Raw genomic sequence first — 19,525 nt, forward strand, 5'->3', positions numbered from 1 at the left:
TAATATTTAGCTTAAAAAATGCTTATCTCTGGTCATTTTGCATTGTTCATTACTTCCCCATTCTGTAGTTTGTATTTAATAAATGGACGTCTTATTTATTTATATGTAAAGGTTTTATAAGATGACATCTTTGGAATGAAATTCGGTGAGGTTTCTCTTAAAGCAATTTGTTTACCGTTAATAACTGATATTCTTCTGGGGCCTGCTCTTTTATCCTCCGCAACCTTAGCTCATCACAAACTCAGCTGGGCAGAACATGCCCAACAGCATTTTCCTCTGTAATCCTGAGGTCTGCGCTCACTTTTTATGCCAGAGGGATGCGCTTGCAAAAAATTGTGCTGATTAATAACACAAAAAGCACAACTTCATATACTCAGGACTCTGCGTATCACTGGCTCAGAAGCACATCTATTCTACCTTAAAAGTCACAGGCTGATTGAATTCTTGTGTTGGGGTATATTACTGTGTACAGGCAAGAGCCCTAATGCATTGTGAGTTTTGCATGCTTGTTTCGAAAGCACGGCGTCCTGCAACATGCCCGATTCCAGTTTCCACCCAGCCTTGGGCTCTCGACGAGGTTTTCAGTTTAGGTGCTCATAGAACAAGTGATGAGGAGGAAATACTTGTCTCTCTCCCTCTCGTATGATTTTCATATCTCATGATTTGTTACCTTCAATCTGAATTATCTACATTGATGTCTGGAAGAATTTAGGTGTAGGGTTGTTGTTTTATGACTGAAAAGGCCACAGAAGCTATAAGGCAATATTACTATATACTTGTCCATCAGACTGGATGGAGAGCATAGTGCTTGAGGAATGATGGACTTTTCTGTTTCATAGTTGAGTGAATTAAAAGGCTCTATTACAAATAGTGTCTGAGACCTATCATCAGTACTTATCATTAATTCCTCTCTTTTGAGGAGTTAAAGAGGGTTAAAGAATGAGGCTGCAGTTTTAAACATAAACATTGGTTTTAAACATTACGGATTCACAATGCTTTCCTGTTAGGAATAATGTGTTCATTTGTATTGTAATGTTTGTTATACTTTTTCTTTCATTTAGAGACTGCTACAACCACTTATACAATTCCCAACATATTTTAAATAATAAAACATTAGAGTTCAGAATTATCAATCTTAAAATAAGCCCTTTTTTATAATGTTTTTTTTAATGAAAGAGGGTCAGCAGTCTTGTTTTCATATTTTGACCACTTACCGCCTGAGCCAATATTTGATCTGTCAAATGTATCCCATTCTTAGCATGCATGTCTGGAACGTAGATTCCTAATTACACCTGTTTTAACACGCTGCGAACCAGCTGTGAGGATGAGAGAGCAAAGTATCTGAAATATGGTTACTTAGTCAATTGAAAACCATGTTTTTTGTTCATTTTACAAGGCTTAATGGTATGTTCAATTAAATAAAATGAATGTTTATTGATTTAATTGATTTATTGCAGAAAATAACTTAAGAGAACCTATTTCTAGACCACAGAATTGCTATTTAAGATCTGCAACCTCAAGGAAGTATTACCGCAGTGCATCATTTTCCGCATTGAGCTGGGGATTTCATTTTTGGCTGTGAAAACGAGGGTTAATATGATTTTGCTGCACTTGTTGACCCACGTGGCAGGTGGCCTGTACTCTTAACTTTATTTTCGAAACTGTGAAAGCGCACCTGGGTAATGAGGGAAGATCGGGGTTAGCCGTGGCCCGCAGCTCTGAGGAGGTTGGAGACCACTGATTTGGAACGGCACCCACAGAGACCTGGGGAGCATGTGGTGAGCTTATATAAAAGCCAGATGGGCCCAGCTTGGCATACGTTATACGTATTGGACTGTTTAGCATCCAGTGAGGAGAGTTTATGAAGCGAAAACTGAATGCGAGTACACCTGGGCATGGGAGTACAGGGAGAAAAGGAAATAGGTCTTAAACACCATATTTACCTCCCTAAAACGTTTTAATGCTGATTCGTTAGAAAGGGCTTCGGTGAGTATAATAAAATGCTCCAAATTCTGTTATATAACACTGTTTTACGGCTGCCTAGTATCCGTCCAACAAGAGTACTGAGAAGAGGTCTTGTTAAATATAGCTGTGAAAATAATAACTGTAAAATTGAATTTCAAATCTTGACATTTTATTTTTTTATTTCCCAATTTATTTTATATTTACCTCACATATCTCCATACTTGTACAGTGAAATCACACACAAGATTGGCACACATGTTGATGTTGGTACAGCTAAACTCTAGTGCTTAACCATGCTGTCATCATTGCTTTAAAATGGTTTATGAAATCTTGGTTAGTATTTAATCAAGTATTGTGACATTATAGCTGTAATTTACAATGGGTAGAATTACTCTTGATTTAATCTCTTTGTGTGTATTTTGTTTTGTAGTGTTTGTGTGTGAGAGAGAGAAATCTATTTACATTTGAAGCTGAAGTATCTTTTTTTCCCTTCAGCTTATTAAATGGTACATAATTTATGAATGGGGGTGATGCAAAGGGAAAAATAAAGTAATGGGTCAGTAAGTAAAGACTGCTCACTTGCTAGAGAAATATACAATGTCCTTACAGTGGTAGAAGTGTATCATAAGTGTGTAAGTTTACATTTAATTATTTGATGAAGCCATGTGTTGCATTGGCATGCCTCTGGGCTGTCATTATGAATTCACCACTCAGCTGTGAACTGATTCTGATAAACGTGGTGAGCATATGTGTGCCCTCCAGATTTATAAGAGTCTTAAAGTGGGGAAAAAGGATTATTGTGCCATCAATTCCTCATCAGAGCTGCCTCAGCAACTTCTGCTTGTGGGCCTTCCTCCGCTGGGAATCGCTCTCCTGGCATTGGGGTTACATTGATGGAGCCAGCACAATCATCCTGGGTGTAAACAAACACAATTACAGCAAATTATTGGATTCCCCCCCCATTTTAAGATAGTCTGATAACTTGCATCGATAGATACTTAGATACTTCTATGGATTCAATAAGTAAATATGTAATCAGATCAACCGTCCTTATGAGAGGGACTTTGGTTGCTTGTTGTGCTGTACTACCAGACAAACCTACTCAATGCATGCTAATGGAGAAATATCTGTGCATCATCAAAAACACAGCAAAATAATTCTGCAAAAGATTGATGTCTTACAGTTCATGTCAGGCATCTGAGCAGAATTAACTTTTTTTTTTTTATATAAGATATACATTTCAGAAATATCAAGTGTTAACAATACTTTTGTCTTTCTGTTGGAAGGGATATGTAAATATATTTACAATTTCTGTAACATTTTAATATTGTAGAGGGAAACATTTTGAATCTTCAAATCTTCTGTCTCACAGATTAACTGATGTATATTTAAAGTGCTACTTGATGTCATAGGAACAGTGTGAGAAGCAGGGTATGTGCATTTTATTGTTGCTTGGTATCTCTCCATTTCTACATATTGTACATAAAGCTCCCAGGTTTTGGGGCTGGCGTAATATCAGAAACGATGTTGACAGTATTCTCGAAACATCTGTTATTGTTTCAGAATGTAATGTGTGATAATGTACTTCAAATAACTGCAGATCTTTCTGTGGAAAACATTATCTGCTATTGTTTTACATGAGTTGCAAAATATACATTTTCTTCCATATATTCAATTATAGGGTATCTTTAGATCCCAAACTCCAACAGGATTTTTAAAAATATATAAATTATGAATCAAATATTTTGCAGAGTTGTACTGATGCTTCTATGAAACATGGCTCTTGTACGAGTGTATTTGTTTCCTGCTCAGAGCAATGGCCTTGGGACCTCGAAGCCTCATATGGCGCACAACAGAAATAGTTCCGATGTTTGATGCACCAGACGCAGTATTTCACATGGATACCCATGTGCATGGCGCACTCATGGGGACCTGGATCTGACACTTACGCTACTTAGCCGAACAAATGCAAATGCCATGGCAAACTGCAGTTACAGTGATTTTCTTAATTCTTTATTTTCTGAAATTGCAGGCAGCCTCTGATGCCGAATGTACCTCATAGCTGGAATCTTTATATATTTTTTTATAAACTATAATCCACAAAAGTATGGTATTTTTATTGAAGTAACAATGTTATGTATTACTCCCTAAAACCCATCTCTTTAGATTACACCTATAGGCCATTCTAATCTGCTTTTATACCCTGATTGTATTCACTGTAATGTGTACATTTACCACCCTTGTAATATTTAACACTTTTGTGTAAGTTATTGTTAAGGCATTTTGTCTCTCTTTGGATAAAGGTGTCTGCTCAATAATAATAATAATCATAATAATAATGTAGTGCCATGGTCATTTATATTTACTGTGATTGCAGTATATTATATATTTGTATTTAAAACCAAATCTATGAAACATTGCATTTTTAGAGCATGAAATGATCCCTCACTCTGAGACAACTGAGTTCTGTAATCTGTCATTTCCTGGGGTTACTGTAAAGGTCAAAGTCCATCTGATATCAGCAAGAAGGAAAAGCAAATTCAATTAAAAGAAGCTTATTGTGCTTATTTCTAATTTGTGATACATTTTTACTCCCTGTAATGGACATGCAGGGCTCGTACTGTATTTCCCATCACTGTTGTTTTCTTGTGATTTTTATTTTGGTTCCTTTTGTTTTGGGTTACTGCTGATTTTGCAAATGTTGATGTTAGTTGATCACCCCCACTTTGATCTTTGGTTCTTTTCCTTTTTGCAGTTATCTAATTTCATGACAATACATCCTTTATCTTTTTGTACACAGTGCTCTGATTGTTTTTGCATCTTCATTAGAGCAGCAGCAAACAAACACCTATTTAAGGCTCTTGTTTGCTTAGCCTACTATGTTATCTTTGTTTAGTATCCAGAAATGGATACATTTTGTCTTGTCATTCCTCATCTAAAAATAAAATACTTCTACTCCTCTTCAGTGAGGTGCTGTTGCAGAGTCTTTCGACCACAACTCAGTTTTGAACCCATTACAGCAGAGGTGATATATATTGTATCTGGAAATAACTGCCCTGGGAATGTGGTAATATTGAACATTTAATAGTAAGAAGCTAACCGCTGAAGCTGTTAAACAGAAATAATTCAGCAGGGAGTTCTTGATGCATGTTAAATGGGTTCCTGCTGTACACAAGATCAAGATTAATGCTACTTGCTCAGCGCTACATCTCAGAGATTTCAGAGGTTTGAGTTTTGTGTGAAAATCGACAGCAGGGTGTCCGATTCACATTAACTGGGAGAATCTGTGGCTTTTGTTGGAGAAACACAGTTGATGCACCTATTGTCATCTAAAACAATGAAGGCTGCTGTTGAAATTGGGAACATCATATTTTTAACTGAAGATGACTGGATTATATTTTTTCAGAGCCTGCACAGTCTGCCCCTTGTTTATCTCTGGTAGCTGAGTGGAATAGAAAGCTGATGGTGCCAGTGTCGGACTTCCCCACCGAAGGGCCGGAGCCTCATTTAATTCTAGAAGCAAGAGTGTGAGGTTATACAGTAGTGTGCACAAGTTTTACAGCATTTTTTCCACAGCTGCCTATAAAGTAAGAATGCTTTCAAAAATAGACATGTTAATAGATTGCATTTAGTTAATTGATAAATTTAAAGTGAGTGAACAGAAGAAAAATCTACATCAAATCCATATTTGGTGTGACCACCCTTTGCCTTCAAAACAGCATCAATTCTTCTAGGTTCACTTGCGCACAGTCAGGGATTTTGTAGTTGGGGATTTGGTCAGAAGTAAAGGCAGATACTTATCCATCATGCAATACCATCCGGGAGGCATCTGATTGGCCCCACATTTATTCTGCAGCATGACAATGACCCCAAACATACAGCGACAGTCATTAAGAACTATCTTCAGTGTAAAGAAGAACAAGGAGTCCTGGAAGTGATGGTATGGCCCCCACAGAGCCCTGATCTCAACATCATCGAGTCTGTCTGGGATTACACGAAGAGAGAGAAGCAAATGAGGCTGCCTAAATCCACAACCTACCTGCCGAGTTCCTTCAAAAACTGTGGGCAAGTGAACCTAGAAGAATTGATGCTGTTTTGAAGGCAAAGGGTGGTCACACCAAATATGGATTGGATGCAGATTTTTCTTCTGTTCACTCACTTTGCATTTAGTTAATTGATCAATATAATCTAACATGTCTATTTTTGAAAGCATTCTTACTTTACAGCATTTTTTCACACCTGCCTAAAACTGTTCCACAGTACTGTACAAGCCCACATTTCACAATACATTGTATCAGTTATTTCTTGACTTTTCCAGAGTAAATACATAAATACTACTCTCAGGCAACTGAAGGCTCCAAAAGGTCCTATGAGAGATTTGCAGTGGTGTCTCCTGTAACAACCTTCACCGGTGTTCCCTCTTCAGAATGGAGCCGTTCCTGGAGAGCCCGTGAAGAAGGATGAAAACATACGACGTGGAAACTGGGGCAACCAGATTGAGTTTGTCCTCACCAGTGTGGGGTATGCGGTGGGACTGGGCAACGTCTGGAGATTTCCATACCTGTGCTACAGAAATGGAGGAGGTCTGTTGATTGTTGGCTGTTGACACTTTCATCTATAACTCATTCTTTCTAAGTATTATTAGTGAGAATCAAATGCAGTGTTTGAATAGGACAGTTCCTTCTCTAATACAGCAATGAAAACTCATACCCCTGTGAAAGACGTATAATACTGACACTGTTGTTGCACTTTCTACTTCCCCAGGTGCATTCATGTTCCCCTATTTCATCATGCTGGTGTTCTGTGGCATCCCCCTGTTCTTCATGGAGCTGTCCTTTGGCCAGTTCGCCAGCCTGGGCTGCCTGGGGGTGTGGAAGGTCAGCCCCATGTTTAAAGGTGAGAAAAGATGCGTCTGCAGAATGTGACTGTATGCTCGTGGCAGCAGATGACATCTCAGGCTAGATTTGTCTGAAATAACTGAAGTGTGTGATTTAAGTATGGACAGATACTGTTATTTTCAAATCAGCACTTCTTAAATATGCACAGAAAATGAGCACAAACATCCTCTGAGTTCTCGTGCTAAAAGCAGTAGCTTATATAAGCTGCCTTTTCAAGTTTATTTCTGCACTCTGCTGGTGCTGTGGCATTCTCCCTTCCTATTAATAGCTGAAAAATGCAGGTGATCTGAATTACTCCTTTAAAAATCCTTTCATAACACATTTAATGTCTTTGTTTCAAGTTACTACCTTTCGGTTTTCCTTTAATTACATGTCACTCTAATAATAACTATCTAGTTAAAACAGGGTCTTTTTATCAATGTTTTAATTACTTGCAATTTCAATTTATCTTTCTCTACCAGGAGTTGGCTATGGTATGATGGTAGTTTCCACGTATATTGGTATTTATTACAACGTGGTTATCTGCATCGCTTTCTATTACTTCTTCACATCCATGACCAACTTGCTGCCTTGGACGTACTGTAATAACCCCTGGAATACCAAGGACTGCAGCGGGGTGGTTTCGTCCTCCCACGCAAACGCTTCCATCGCCAACACAACATCATTAATGTCCAACATGACCGAGCTGGTCAACCAGACGGCCAAGAGGACGAGCCCCAGCGAGGAGTACTGGAAGTAAGAGCAAGCCTTTCTGATCTCGGGTCTAAATCTGTGTTGCAAAGTCCTTAATGTATCCTTTATACATCAGCAGTGGAGAGGGGTTCACCCCGAGCCCCCACACTGAGATTTCTGTCATTGCTACATCCTTAATATAAACATTGCTCACAAGATTGCTCTTTAAGCTCACATCAACCCAGCAAACACAATTTATGGTTAACACTTTACAATAGGTCTCCCTAGTTAGTGTATTTACATAGTAGGTACTCATAAGAGCAGTGTAATTACGCATTATTACAATGTGCTTAATGTGCAATAGTGATTAACAGTATATGTAAGTACACATTTGTCTGCTAAGGATGCCCACAGTGAGGCTACCTTTGGAGCTATACTGGGAATGTGTACTTTTTACACATTAAGTACATTGTAGTAATGCATAATTACACTGTACTTATGAGTAACTACCAATGTAAATACACTGTAACTAGGGAGGCCTAAAGTGTTACTAATTTATGTTGTGGCAACATTACAACAGTGTCACTCTTTGATTTACACAAGACTGATATGGCATAGCAGCACAAATTAAAAGACTCTACGGGATATTTTTAAAACCCTGAGAAATATTATTGTTTAATGGCACTCAATCATGAATGATGGTCGTGTTGCTTTTCAGTGCTGTGACAGCCTGGCAACAACATTACACTTTAATTGTGACATCTGAACAATATGATACTGTGGCGAGGCAAAATCATTTGAAGTAGTTTCATTCTTGTATTGGATTTACTACGTCATTTGGCAGAACCAAACTGCAACCTTAATGCAAAATTTCCAAAACCTAGTTTGTTAGTTTAGAAGGGCCCCACGAGACTTGAGGTTATGGATATTTCATGCTGGGTTGGGTTTGTGATGACAAAGGTTTAAACCAATCCTAAACAGTATGAGGATAAAAAGTTTCCTTCACTGACTTAATATATTGTTAAAAAGGCAGTGATTGCTTCCTGTGATTTGAATGCTCTATATTTTTTGGTTTCTTTATGGTTCAGAGAATACTCTTATTATTTACAAATTGTGATTAAGACCAACAATAACTTTTCCTGATGGCTTTATAATGGGTTATGTGCTTCTCTTTATGCATTATGTTGTCATTATTGGCTGAAAGGACTGTTTTTTTGTTGCCACCAGCTGTTAGTTAACAAAAAAAAAATCCTATTGTGTGTGCATTGGTCTTTGTTTACCGTCTGCTATAATTAGTACAGGGATCTGAGATTTTATTCTCAGTTGTTTTCTAGATATCAGATATTGTCCTATACTGTATAATCCCATTAACCCTTTAAATGTGTTTCAATATGCACTACATCATATCTTGTAAGACCATGAAACTGTGGCCAAGAAGGAATGTAATCTAACTTAATTTATCATAAGAGAGGTGCTGCTGTTTGTTTCTTCCATTTAAAACGGCAGAGATGGTTTTCCTAATCAAAATAGTTTATTAATATTAATATGTGCTGTTTTCCCACATTTGTCCTCTACAATGCAAATATGTTTTAACATGATTTAACTTGCTTTCCTACACTTTACTGTGGTTTTAACACAGTATACTGTGCTTAACCCTTATAAGGGTGAATGAATCATTTTAGTAATATTTCCTCTGCTGAAAGTAACTTCCTGTATTATGTATAATTTCAGGTATTATGTTTTGAACATCTCGGATGATATTGGCCATTTTGGAGAGGTGCGGCTTCCTATATTGGGCTGCCTCGCTGTGTCCTGGGTTGTGGTTTTTCTTTGTCTCATCAGAGGGGTCAAGTCCTCAGGCAAAGTAAGTGGGATCAGCTTTTCTTTTGTATGTGTAAGTACAGTCATACAGTGAATGTTTGGTAGGCAGGTCAAGACTGTGCTTTATTATACTCCTACAGGATGCATTTTAAAATACTTAGAATGCCATACATACATGGCAGTTACATAACATCAGGCTACAACCTACTGCCTGCCATTTCTTATACAGAGTACATCTGACTGTTTTCATCCATTTGTTGCATTAAAATAGATCACACTGTTTCACAAGCATGCAGTAATTTTCAGGGACTGTTATTCACACTAAGTTCAATTGTGATTGAAAGCTTTTTTATGGAATCTGTATGCACTAGTGATGCAGTTCTTTTGTAGCTTCAGAAAAGGTTTAGTAAATCGTAGTCTTTTAATCAGTTCATTCTGGTACTTGTTTTCACATTATTCCATAATGTTAGGTTACTAATGTATGCAAGATACTGGATTATTAATAAGAATGTCAAGAAATATGAAATTTTATTATGTAAAGTTAGTAAACTGAAATAAGTACACATGTATATTGTATGAAGAATTCAGAGAGATGTAAAAAACACTGGAAAACCCATATATAGAGGTTAAGGAGGCTAAAGAAAATTCAGGCATAACCAGCACAGTTTAGTCATTTACAGTTTCCTGCTGTACCCAAAACCATGTTTTTAGTCACGAAGCAGCTGATGTGCAAAAGAGATTGATCTGCTTCAGTTTGTCTGCATGAGCGAATGGATCTTCATCATCTTGGTACACAAACGAAACAAGCACAGAGACCATCTGGTTATAAAAGAACTAACATGGCCCAGTCTTCCGTCTTGTTCTGTTCAGTGCAGATATTGCATTCACCTTCACCTGCTCTTCAATGTATGTTTTCTCTCACACAGGTGGTGTATTTCACAGCCACGTTTCCCTACGTGGTGCTGACCATCCTCTTCATTCGTGGAATCACACTGGAAGGAGCCATCAATGGAATTAAGTACTACTTGACTCCACAGTGGTCGAAGATCTTGGATGCCAAGGTTTGTCCCATCTGCAGACCGGCTGCTCCTTTTGTCAGTTGATGGGAATATTACCCTGTTTAACACATGCAAATGTGTTTTTTGATGAAATGATGTCATTAGTGTAGTAGATACGTGCTAAAGGTGTAATGGTCTGTAAAGTGAAGTCCCAGCACTGAGGCCATGTTGTCCTGGTTTCAGGTATGGGGGGATGCTGCTTCCCAGATCTTCTATTCTCTCGGCTGCGCCTGGGGTGGACTCATCACCATGGCTTCCTATAACAAATTTCACAACAACTGCTACCGGTACAGTACCCTCCATTGCTCATAACACTGCTGCACTCATTCTGGTTTGTGTTGTGCTTTCCTATTCTGAAATGGGGAAAAAGTATAATCTGTATTAAGCTTTCTTATTACATGAGGCATTGCAAAAGTGACTGTAAAGACTCTATTTCTCTGAATGTGTGGCTGTTATTGTTATCATCACTGAATTAATCTTTCTTTGTTTAAATCACTGTAAATAACCTGATGGTGTTCTGTGCTGTTATATTTACAATATTTACATTTATAGTGAAAAAACATTATTCTGTTGCCTATTTATTTTTGACCTAATACTACATTTACAATAATGCACACCAATGTGAGGAGAAGGCTGAAGGTGATGTAACATTTTTTATGCACATGTAAGACTTGGAGACAAGTTCTGTAATTGCATTCCTGCCTCTCTCATTTCACCTTGTCCATCAGCGCCACCTTGTGGTAAACTGGGGGAAAGTATTAGATAGTGTATCTTTGCACTGCAAATGTATAATCTGATCTGGTCCTTTTTTGTGACATTCATGAATCTGAAAACTTGTCCTTTCTGCTGCGGAGATGTTTAAGTTGTTATTTTACTACTATTATCTGTATATTAATGAAAGATGCTGTGTCTGGATGTCTGAACATGTGCTCTCTGTGTGGATTCAGGGACAGTATTATCATCAGCGTGACAAACTGTGCGACCAGCGTCTACGCTGGCTTCGTCATCTTCTCCATCCTGGGCTTCATGGCTCACCATCTGAATGTAGATGTGGCCGATGTGGCCGACCACGGGCCTGGCCTGGCTTTCGTTGCGTACCCTGAGGCCCTGACCCTGCTGCCCATCTCCCCTCTCTGGTCCCTGCTCTTCTTCTTCATGCTCATCCTGCTGGGCCTGGGAACTCAGGTGAGACCCATCAGCCTCTGACTATATCTATTCTATAACCAGTCAAAAGACAACCGTTCCCTCTGACACTTAAGTGTATTGTACAAGCTAACTAAGTGAGGACTCTGGATCTTCTGCAGTTCTGCCTGCTGGAGACCTTGGTCACTGCCATTGTGGATGAGATCGGCACTGACTGGATCATGAGGAATAAGACTGTCATCACCCTGGGCGTGGCGATAGTGGGCTTCCTGCTGGGGGTGCCCTTGACCACACGGGTGAGAGCCAGCGACGGGGGCAAATGTTGGGCAAGAAGCTGCACACACTATGAACAACCTTCTGAGCCCTCGACTTTTTCTTCTCTAGTCGTCTCCTCAGAATGCAGACCTCCTGCACATGGCCCATTCTTTACATCATTTACATTGAATTGCCATCAAAACCTTTAACTCCATTATACAATTCTCATCCCTTTTTTGTTGTGATTGTAGTATACATTTTTACTTGTCTGACATAGACAGTACTAAAAATGCAAGGCTGTAGCCATGAAGGGTGTTAAAACTGTTGCTCTTGAACAAGGAATTCAGCGCCCGTGACTTTGTAGCGTTCCTCCGTGTGTGTGTTACTATCTTCAGTTGCTGTATTCTCTCTCCAGGCTGGGATCTACTGGTTACTGCTCATGGATAACTACGCTGCCAGTTTCTCTCTGGTCATCATTTCGTGTATCATGTGCGTCTGTATCATGTATGTTTATGGTAAGACAAGTTCATCATTTGCTTAATGCAACGTCACATTTCTGTTCTTATATAGACCACAGACTATATATTTGTAATGCAGGTGCTTAACAAATTGTTCTTTGTTTTTGCTGGATGTTGCTATTCTGTTAGTTGACCGGTTTATAGCAAAATTGCACCCCGGTGTTTATTACACATAAAAGCCATAAAAAGTAATTTAATTTGGCCTCTCTCTTCATCTGTACAGGACACACAAACTACTTCAAGGATGTGGAGATGATGCTGGGGTTCCCTCCTCCAATTTTCTTCAGAATCTGCTGGAGATTCATCTCTCCTGTCATCATCTCTGTGAGTCTCTTTTTAAAAATATATGAATGATACAAAGGTTTAATGTTGTCTTTGTTTACTACTGAAAGCTAATTTATGATTACTGGTGGTGTGTGTTTCATTTAAACAAGAACATATCAGTTTTTAACATTGTCCTTATTTCTTTTTTGACAGTTTATCCTAGTCTTTACAGTGATCCAGTACAAACCCATCACCTACAATAACTACACCTACCCGGGATGGTCTTTGATCATCGGATTCCTCATGGCTCTGTCCTCTGTCCTCTGCATTCCTATTTATGCCCTTTTCAAAATTTACAGATCTCAAGGAACAACATTTGTGGAGGTATGCACCAGGATTTACCCCAGAAATTTGCACAGGCGTGGGGCTAACGAGAGCGGGGACGGAGCACACTTGTGTTTTTAAATTATTATAATTAATTTATTTGGGGTTCGCAATTGTTTGGTGGGCAACCTGGCCTGAATGTAGCTCCGGCAAACCCTGACAACACTAACAGAGCTTATTTTGCAACATCTGTTTCGATGCATCTCTGTGATGTTGCAATCTGATTGTTTGTGGCTTCCTCTTAGCGGTTGAAGAACGCAGTGAAGCCGGACCGCACTTGGGGTCCGGCCTTGCAGGAGCACCGGACTGGGAGATACGCCCCCATTGTCAGCCCCGGGGCAGACGGCGGAGCGGAAGCACAGCCCCTGCGCTGCGAGAAGGAGAAGGAGAAAGAAAAGGAAAGGGAGGAGGAGAAGAAGCCCGACGAGATCAGCCTCACGATCCAAGGCAGCAACGGCTCGGCACACAACCCCGACGCCAGCCCATAAGACAAGGGAGCGCGAGCAAAACCTTTTGTACGCATCATAGTGTTCAAGACTCTTCTTGGTGAAAACATATCCTTTACATATTGTAAAGGCTTATTATTTCTAATCTCTAGAGAATTGGTTGCCATTGGAATCCTTTTTTTGTCCACAATTTAATCATGCTTTTTTTTTTTTAGCAGATTTTTTTTTATTATTATTATTATTATTATTATTATGCATGAAAATCTATAACGTTGTATACACAACTGTTTGTACGTAGTACAAAAGCTAGTTAAGTGGGATACATTATTTTCAGATTTTTATAAAATCCAGATATGTTACAGTAGCAGCACTTGTGACTGGCAACTATGTATAGTAACAGTGCTAGCAGTTTAAAAGCTGGAGACCAAATTTTCTTTAGAATTAAAAGGCAAATTCCAGGAACACCTAAATAGCACTGGTTCACATTAGAAGTTATTTACTTTGATTGATTATAATTTAATTTTATCCTGTATATTCTGTCTGAGGTCTTCTCCATATAGTTGAAATACTAGTATATACCGGTTTATAGTCACTTTATTTGAGACAACAAACTTCTGAGAGCATATAAAGTGTATATTTTAAGCTTTCATTTTGCATTTTAAAAACAGCAGTAAGTGCTGTTTTGATGTGTCCAGCACTGCATAATTTTAATCCTTCATCACATTTGTTTTAGATCCTTTGAGAAAACTGTGTGAAATTCCAGTTGACAATATGTGCAAGTCTGAGTATCCAACACTGGATGAGATAAGTGTGTGGATTACCATGCGATGGAAATGACACATCTGAATACAAACATGTACAGGAATCTTTGTCTCCAGCTTTTCAAATGGCTGCCCTGAACGGTAAAGCACTTTCTTCTCCGTGCCCATTCTCAGGGGTCAAACAGAATCGCTTTCTGAAACTTTAAATACCAGAACAGTTGGACAGATGAGAGGACCGTAATGGGAGAGAGGGAACTTTAAGGAGAAATAAAATCGAAAGTAAGTAAATTTGCTAGTTACAGCTCAGGATCTAAGGTGACACTTCAGCATGGTCTTCCAGGCATTTTAATGTGAAACATATCTTGAAATTAGAGTAAATCTCACTTGTGAAGGGAGCAACTAATATTCAGGTGGCGATGGCCTCTGTTACCGACCAGTATTTCTCACCCCGTATGAAAAATAAATAGCATGTTACCAAAAAAACAAACAAAACAACCCTATAATTTGCACAAATCTTTAGACTTTGGTTTTGTGACTGGAGATACAGTACTAATGCATTTTTATATGGGGCAAGTTTTTCTTAGAGATTTTGGTTTTCAAAAGGGAAATACTTTTTTTGTATGTCATTCCCTTTCGAAGGCTATTATAATTTACAGAGAACAGTTTTTGTTTGTTTTTTAGCTTTTTTCTTTACTAGAACTGTTTTTGCACTGATGCAAGAAGCCGTGTCTCTGGGAAGCAGGATAGGAAGTGACCTCCTCAACATTTTCAAGCAACCCAGAGAGATTGAAGGTGGGGCTTAATCACAGAAACAGAGGTCATCGTTAGCAAACATAATTATCTGTACCATTCTGCTTTCAGTATTTTCTTTTCCAAATTAACATAGTAAATAATTTTAAGGAGAAACAAAAGCTATATTTTGTAAACTTCAGTATCTTGAATAATAAGAGTAATGTTTACCTTTTAATTTTGTTTTTCTTTTCTGTTTTCTTTCCATATCGAGGGGGTTAATGCTGAGGATGTTTCGGGATGCAGATGTGACACATTTTAGCATGGGGGGGATGATTGGCCAATCACAAGTAGCCTCTCATTCTTTAGGACGTTTCTTTGAGCTGTTGACCAACTTGTTGGTCTTCACTCCAAGCCATTGTACTATCTGGTATAAAAGCATCATCTAGCAGGAATAGTGAGCCATAAGGTGGCTAGGCAGCTGCTATAGTTTTATATGTCCCTGTGGTCCACTTTTGTTTTCAATTTCAGTTGTTTTCACCATGCAATAACTACATTTAATGAACAAAATTAGAAGTCCAATTGATTTTCTATAAATTATTCCGCTGATTACTGTTACGGTGGTGGTGGCGGGTGGGTAACTGCTTAATCAAAGTTTGAAATTTCAGTGTAATTGTTCAACTTAAAAACAATCCTATGTGCAGCAGAATATCAGATTTCTGAAACTCAGGGGACTGAGGCTAGTGTTGGTGTCTTTTGGATATTTGAACATTTAAAGCACAAATGTTAATAACAATTAAAAACAAACACAAACAAAAAACAGCCCAACAGACTCAAGCTTTACTTCAGATTCAAAGCTACGTGTAATTACTGCACTGTAATGAAGTATGTAGTGGAGTGATGGTGCTTAATATTACAGTTGTACACAGTGAAGTAAGAGTAACATCAGAGTAGCTATGTGTAGTACAACAAAAATCCCACAGTAAACACCAATTTACTAACACTGCTTCGATATTTATACATTTGAACAGGTAAAGAGGAAGTCTGAAATTTAGTGAAAATCCTTTTTTATATTTTTTTTTTCTGAAGGGTTATTTCTAGCTCCGGAACCATGCACTCCCAGTGGAGATGTTAATGCTGCCTCTAGCCTATTGTGAGGATGGCGTCCAGATAGCAGATCATTTTACTTCAGCCCTCTTAATCAAACCAATAAGAAACAAAAAACTTACTTAAGAAACCAGTCTGCTGCACCCCACTGTTACTCCACATCCTTGGCACGCCCTCGATATACTTGTTCCTTGTACAGTGATGTAAAAATGCACCTCGTGGTGTTTTTGTTTTTGGGATGGGGATGGGGGGGTCTGTAGTGAATGTAGATGGTGTAAAGTGTAATATGTGCTCTGTGTAGTGATGATTTTGCTGCTGAGTCTTCTATATTTAGTTAATCAGGATAGTGACAATACTGATGTCTAGAAATGTATAACCAAACTGTTAACAATCCACATTGTCATCTTACACCACAATATTGACTGTTTAATATAATTTTTTGTTTTGTATAAAACTTGGAATTAACCATTTTTATCCAGGTACAGTGATATTACCTTTCTTACAGTTCGTAGACAGCTGATATCAAATGTCTTGCCAAACTATATAGCTTTGGATTTAAACTTGAAATCTTTTGGAATGCTTTTTAAGCCAGTATGTCTTGCCCAGTTTTAAACTGCCACTTCAGTACTCAGTACTCGCAGTCAATCCAGCAGTATTTCAATTCAGTTACGATTCTTAAATTCATAAGAAGTGGTACATATTCACCGGTACTGTAAAAGTAGTTTTCCAGTAATAAATCTATAGTGTAACAGCAACCTAAGATCTGTGCTGTAATTTCTTGTAAAAGCAGTTCTATCAACTTCAGTATATATTTTTTCTTATTAGGAGAAGGAACAGTAAATGAAAGTATATGTCATTCTCTTATTTGTGTGATTTTTTTGCAAAGAAATACCAAAAGTGGTAATATAGTAATCATAATTAACTCCTATGCATCTTCTTTGAATTCCTCAGGATTATTTTTTTTGCCCCTTCACTTCAGTATACAGCATTTTTTAGATTAGTTGTACATTTGTTACTATGTTATCCCACAGAAAACATGACATGGACTGACTGGTTTGTTTTTAATCCTCTTGAATTCAAAGACTTTGAATAGGTTGTATTTATCTTGTGTATTATGGAACTTAATGGTATGTTTCCAAATTTTGTTGTAAAGCCTTACTAAAAGAAGTTGATGCTTTTATAGAAAAACAACTGTAAAAAGGATCCTAAGAAACATAACAGTAGGTTTGATGAAAGTTCAAAGTATTATTTATTTTCAGTTAGTTTGTGTTACACAATCACTGAAGATATTTCTTGGACTGCTGGCTTATAAACCAATTTAATACTGTTGAAGCATTTCAGTAAACTTGGATATGAGAGCAATACTGGAAAATAACTGATCAATTCTAAAAAGATAAGATTTTATCAAAATAGTCTTTATACTTTTTTGCACATTGTAAAAATCTTTAACAAACCACATGGGTACGCTGTTATAAAAAGAAAAGCACATGAGAAGCACAAATTAAATATATGCTCATGCACACTGCATATATAATTATATAATTAATAATAATAATAAAAACTGGCTATTGAATAACTGGCACTTTTCACGGACCCTTCCATATTCTCATTTCAGTTCAGTTCAAATTGTTCAGCCTTTACAAATAGTTAATAAAGTACTATTCTATGAACTGAGTTATCCAGTCTTGATTTGTTTTTGTGTACATACACACTAATAGACCATCTCTAGTTCAATGTGTGTATTACGTAGGTACACGTGAAGTCAAGATTATTACAGACAAAGCCATGCATGTTAAATATTAGTAAAAATATAGTAGCATAACTGCTGTTCAGTTTTCAGTGTTCTGAAAAGAAACCATTATGATTTTAAGAATTAGATTCAGGAATATTGTTGATGCTACTTTTCCACTTTTCAGTCATTTAGAAAACAAAATTATAACAGATTTTTCCTCAAGCCTGGCAGTTATTATAAATCATTTACATATACAGTACTGTGCAAATGTTTTAGGCAGGTTTGAAAAAAATTCTGTAAAGTAAGAATGCTTTCAAAAATAGACTTGTTAATAGATTATATTTATCAATTAACTAAATGCAAAGTGAGTGAACAGAAGAAAAATCTACATCAAATCCATATTTGGTGTGACCACCCTTTGCCTTCAAAACAGCATCAATTCTTCTAGGTTCACTTGCACACAGTCAGGGATTTTGTAGGCATATAGTCAAGTGTCTGATTAAACAATTCCAGATGTGCTGTCCAAGCTCTTTTGAAGAAGCACGGAGAAATGGGCAACGCTGAGGACCGTAGACGCAGTGGTCGGCCAAGGAAACTTACTGCAGCAGATGAAAGACACATCATGCTTACTTCCCTTCACAATCGGAAGATGTCCAGCAGTTCCATCAGCTTAGAACTGGCAGAAAACAGTGGGACCCTGGTACACCCATCTACTGTCCGGAGACGTCTGCTCAGAAGTGGCCTTCATGGAAGACTTGCGGCAACAAGGCCAAGTGACTTAACTATGCACAAAAACACAGGAACTGGGGTGCAGAAAAATGGCAGCAGGTGCTCTGGACTGATGGCAGTTTGTTCGCTGAAGGGCTGGAGAGTGCTACATGATAAGTGTCTGGCAACAGTAAAGCATGGTGGGGGTTCCTTGCAAGTTCGGGGCTGCATTTCTGCACATAGAGTTGGGGATTTGGTCAGAATGAATGGTCTCCTCAATGCTGAGAAGTACAGGCAGATACTTATCCATCATGCAATACCATCAGGGAGGCATCTGATTGCCCCACATTTATTCTGCAGCATGACAACGACCCCAAACATACAGCGACAGTCATTAAGAACTATCTTCAGTATAAAGAAGAACAAAGAGTCCTGGAAGTGATGGTATGGCCCCCACAGAGCCCTGATCTCAACATCATCGAGTCTGTCTGGGATTACACGAAGAGAGAGAAGCAACTGAGGCTGCCTAAATCCACAGAAGAACTGTGGTTCGTTCTCCAAGATGTTTGGGCCAACCTACCTGCTGAGTTCCTTCAAAAACTGTGTGCAAGTGAACCTAGAAGAACTGATGCTGTTTTGAAGGCAAATGGTGTCACACCAAATATGGATTTGATGCAGATTTTTCTTCTGTTCACTCACTTTGCATTTAGTTAACTGAGAAATACAATCTATTAACATGTCTATTTTTGAAAGCATTCTTACTTTACAGCATTTCTTCATACCTGCCTATAACTTTTGCACAGTACTGTATAACAGAGTCTGTATATAATACATGTTAAGTTAATACCAGTCCTTTTCACAGTATGTTCTGGGTATGAGTGTCTAACACATAAACCATAGTTATATTTGTAACATTCATACATATATGTATATATAATGTGTGTGTGTGTGTGTGTGTGTATATAGACACACATATATACATATACACACAGTACACTTCCTAATAGGTCCCTCAATGCACAGGTCCAACCAGTGCACCTTGTTTTAAAAGGTTACTGCTGGGA

The 19,525-nt window shown here is 38.1% G+C and overlaps 2 protein-coding genes across 5 annotated transcripts in view; one reads left to right on the forward strand and one right to left on the reverse strand.

The window, feature by feature from the left end:
• The window catches only part of slc6a9 (solute carrier family 6 member 9), a 74,840-nt gene extending 57,149 nt beyond the window's left edge, over nt 1–17,691 (forward strand). For all 4 annotated transcript variants that reach the window (XM_066691802.1, XM_066691801.1, XM_066691800.1 and 1 more), the window contains 12 exons: nt 6,392–6,548; nt 6,730–6,861; nt 7,325–7,598; nt 9,267–9,399; nt 10,283–10,417; nt 10,598–10,701; nt 11,362–11,599; nt 11,719–11,853; nt 12,228–12,327; nt 12,554–12,654; nt 12,808–12,978; nt 13,224–17,691. In XM_066691802.1, the coding sequence (XP_066547899.1) occupies nt 6,392–6,548; nt 6,730–6,861; nt 7,325–7,598; nt 9,267–9,399; nt 10,283–10,417; nt 10,598–10,701; nt 11,362–11,599; nt 11,719–11,853; nt 12,228–12,327; nt 12,554–12,654; nt 12,808–12,978; nt 13,224–13,466 (1,923 nt within the window). In that variant the 3' untranslated portion in view covers nt 13,467–17,691. The remainder of the gene's footprint in view (nt 1–6,391; nt 6,549–6,729; nt 6,862–7,324; nt 7,599–9,266; nt 9,400–10,282; nt 10,418–10,597; nt 10,702–11,361; nt 11,600–11,718; nt 11,854–12,227; nt 12,328–12,553; nt 12,655–12,807; nt 12,979–13,223) is intronic.
• Nucleotides 2,159–19,525, reverse strand: part of ccdc24 (coiled-coil domain containing 24) — a 38,773-nt gene continuing 21,406 nt past the window's right edge. The window contains exon 11 of the mRNA XM_066691805.1: nt 2,159–2,878. The gene's annotated coding sequence lies outside the window, so the exon portion shown is untranslated. The remainder of the gene's footprint in view (nt 2,879–19,525) is intronic.

The sequence above is a fragment of the Amia ocellicauda genome, chromosome 19 (assembly GCF_036373705.1).
Source record: "Amia ocellicauda isolate fAmiCal2 chromosome 19, fAmiCal2.hap1, whole genome shotgun sequence".
NCBI lineage: Eukaryota > Metazoa > Chordata > Actinopteri > Amiiformes > Amiidae > Amia > Amia ocellicauda.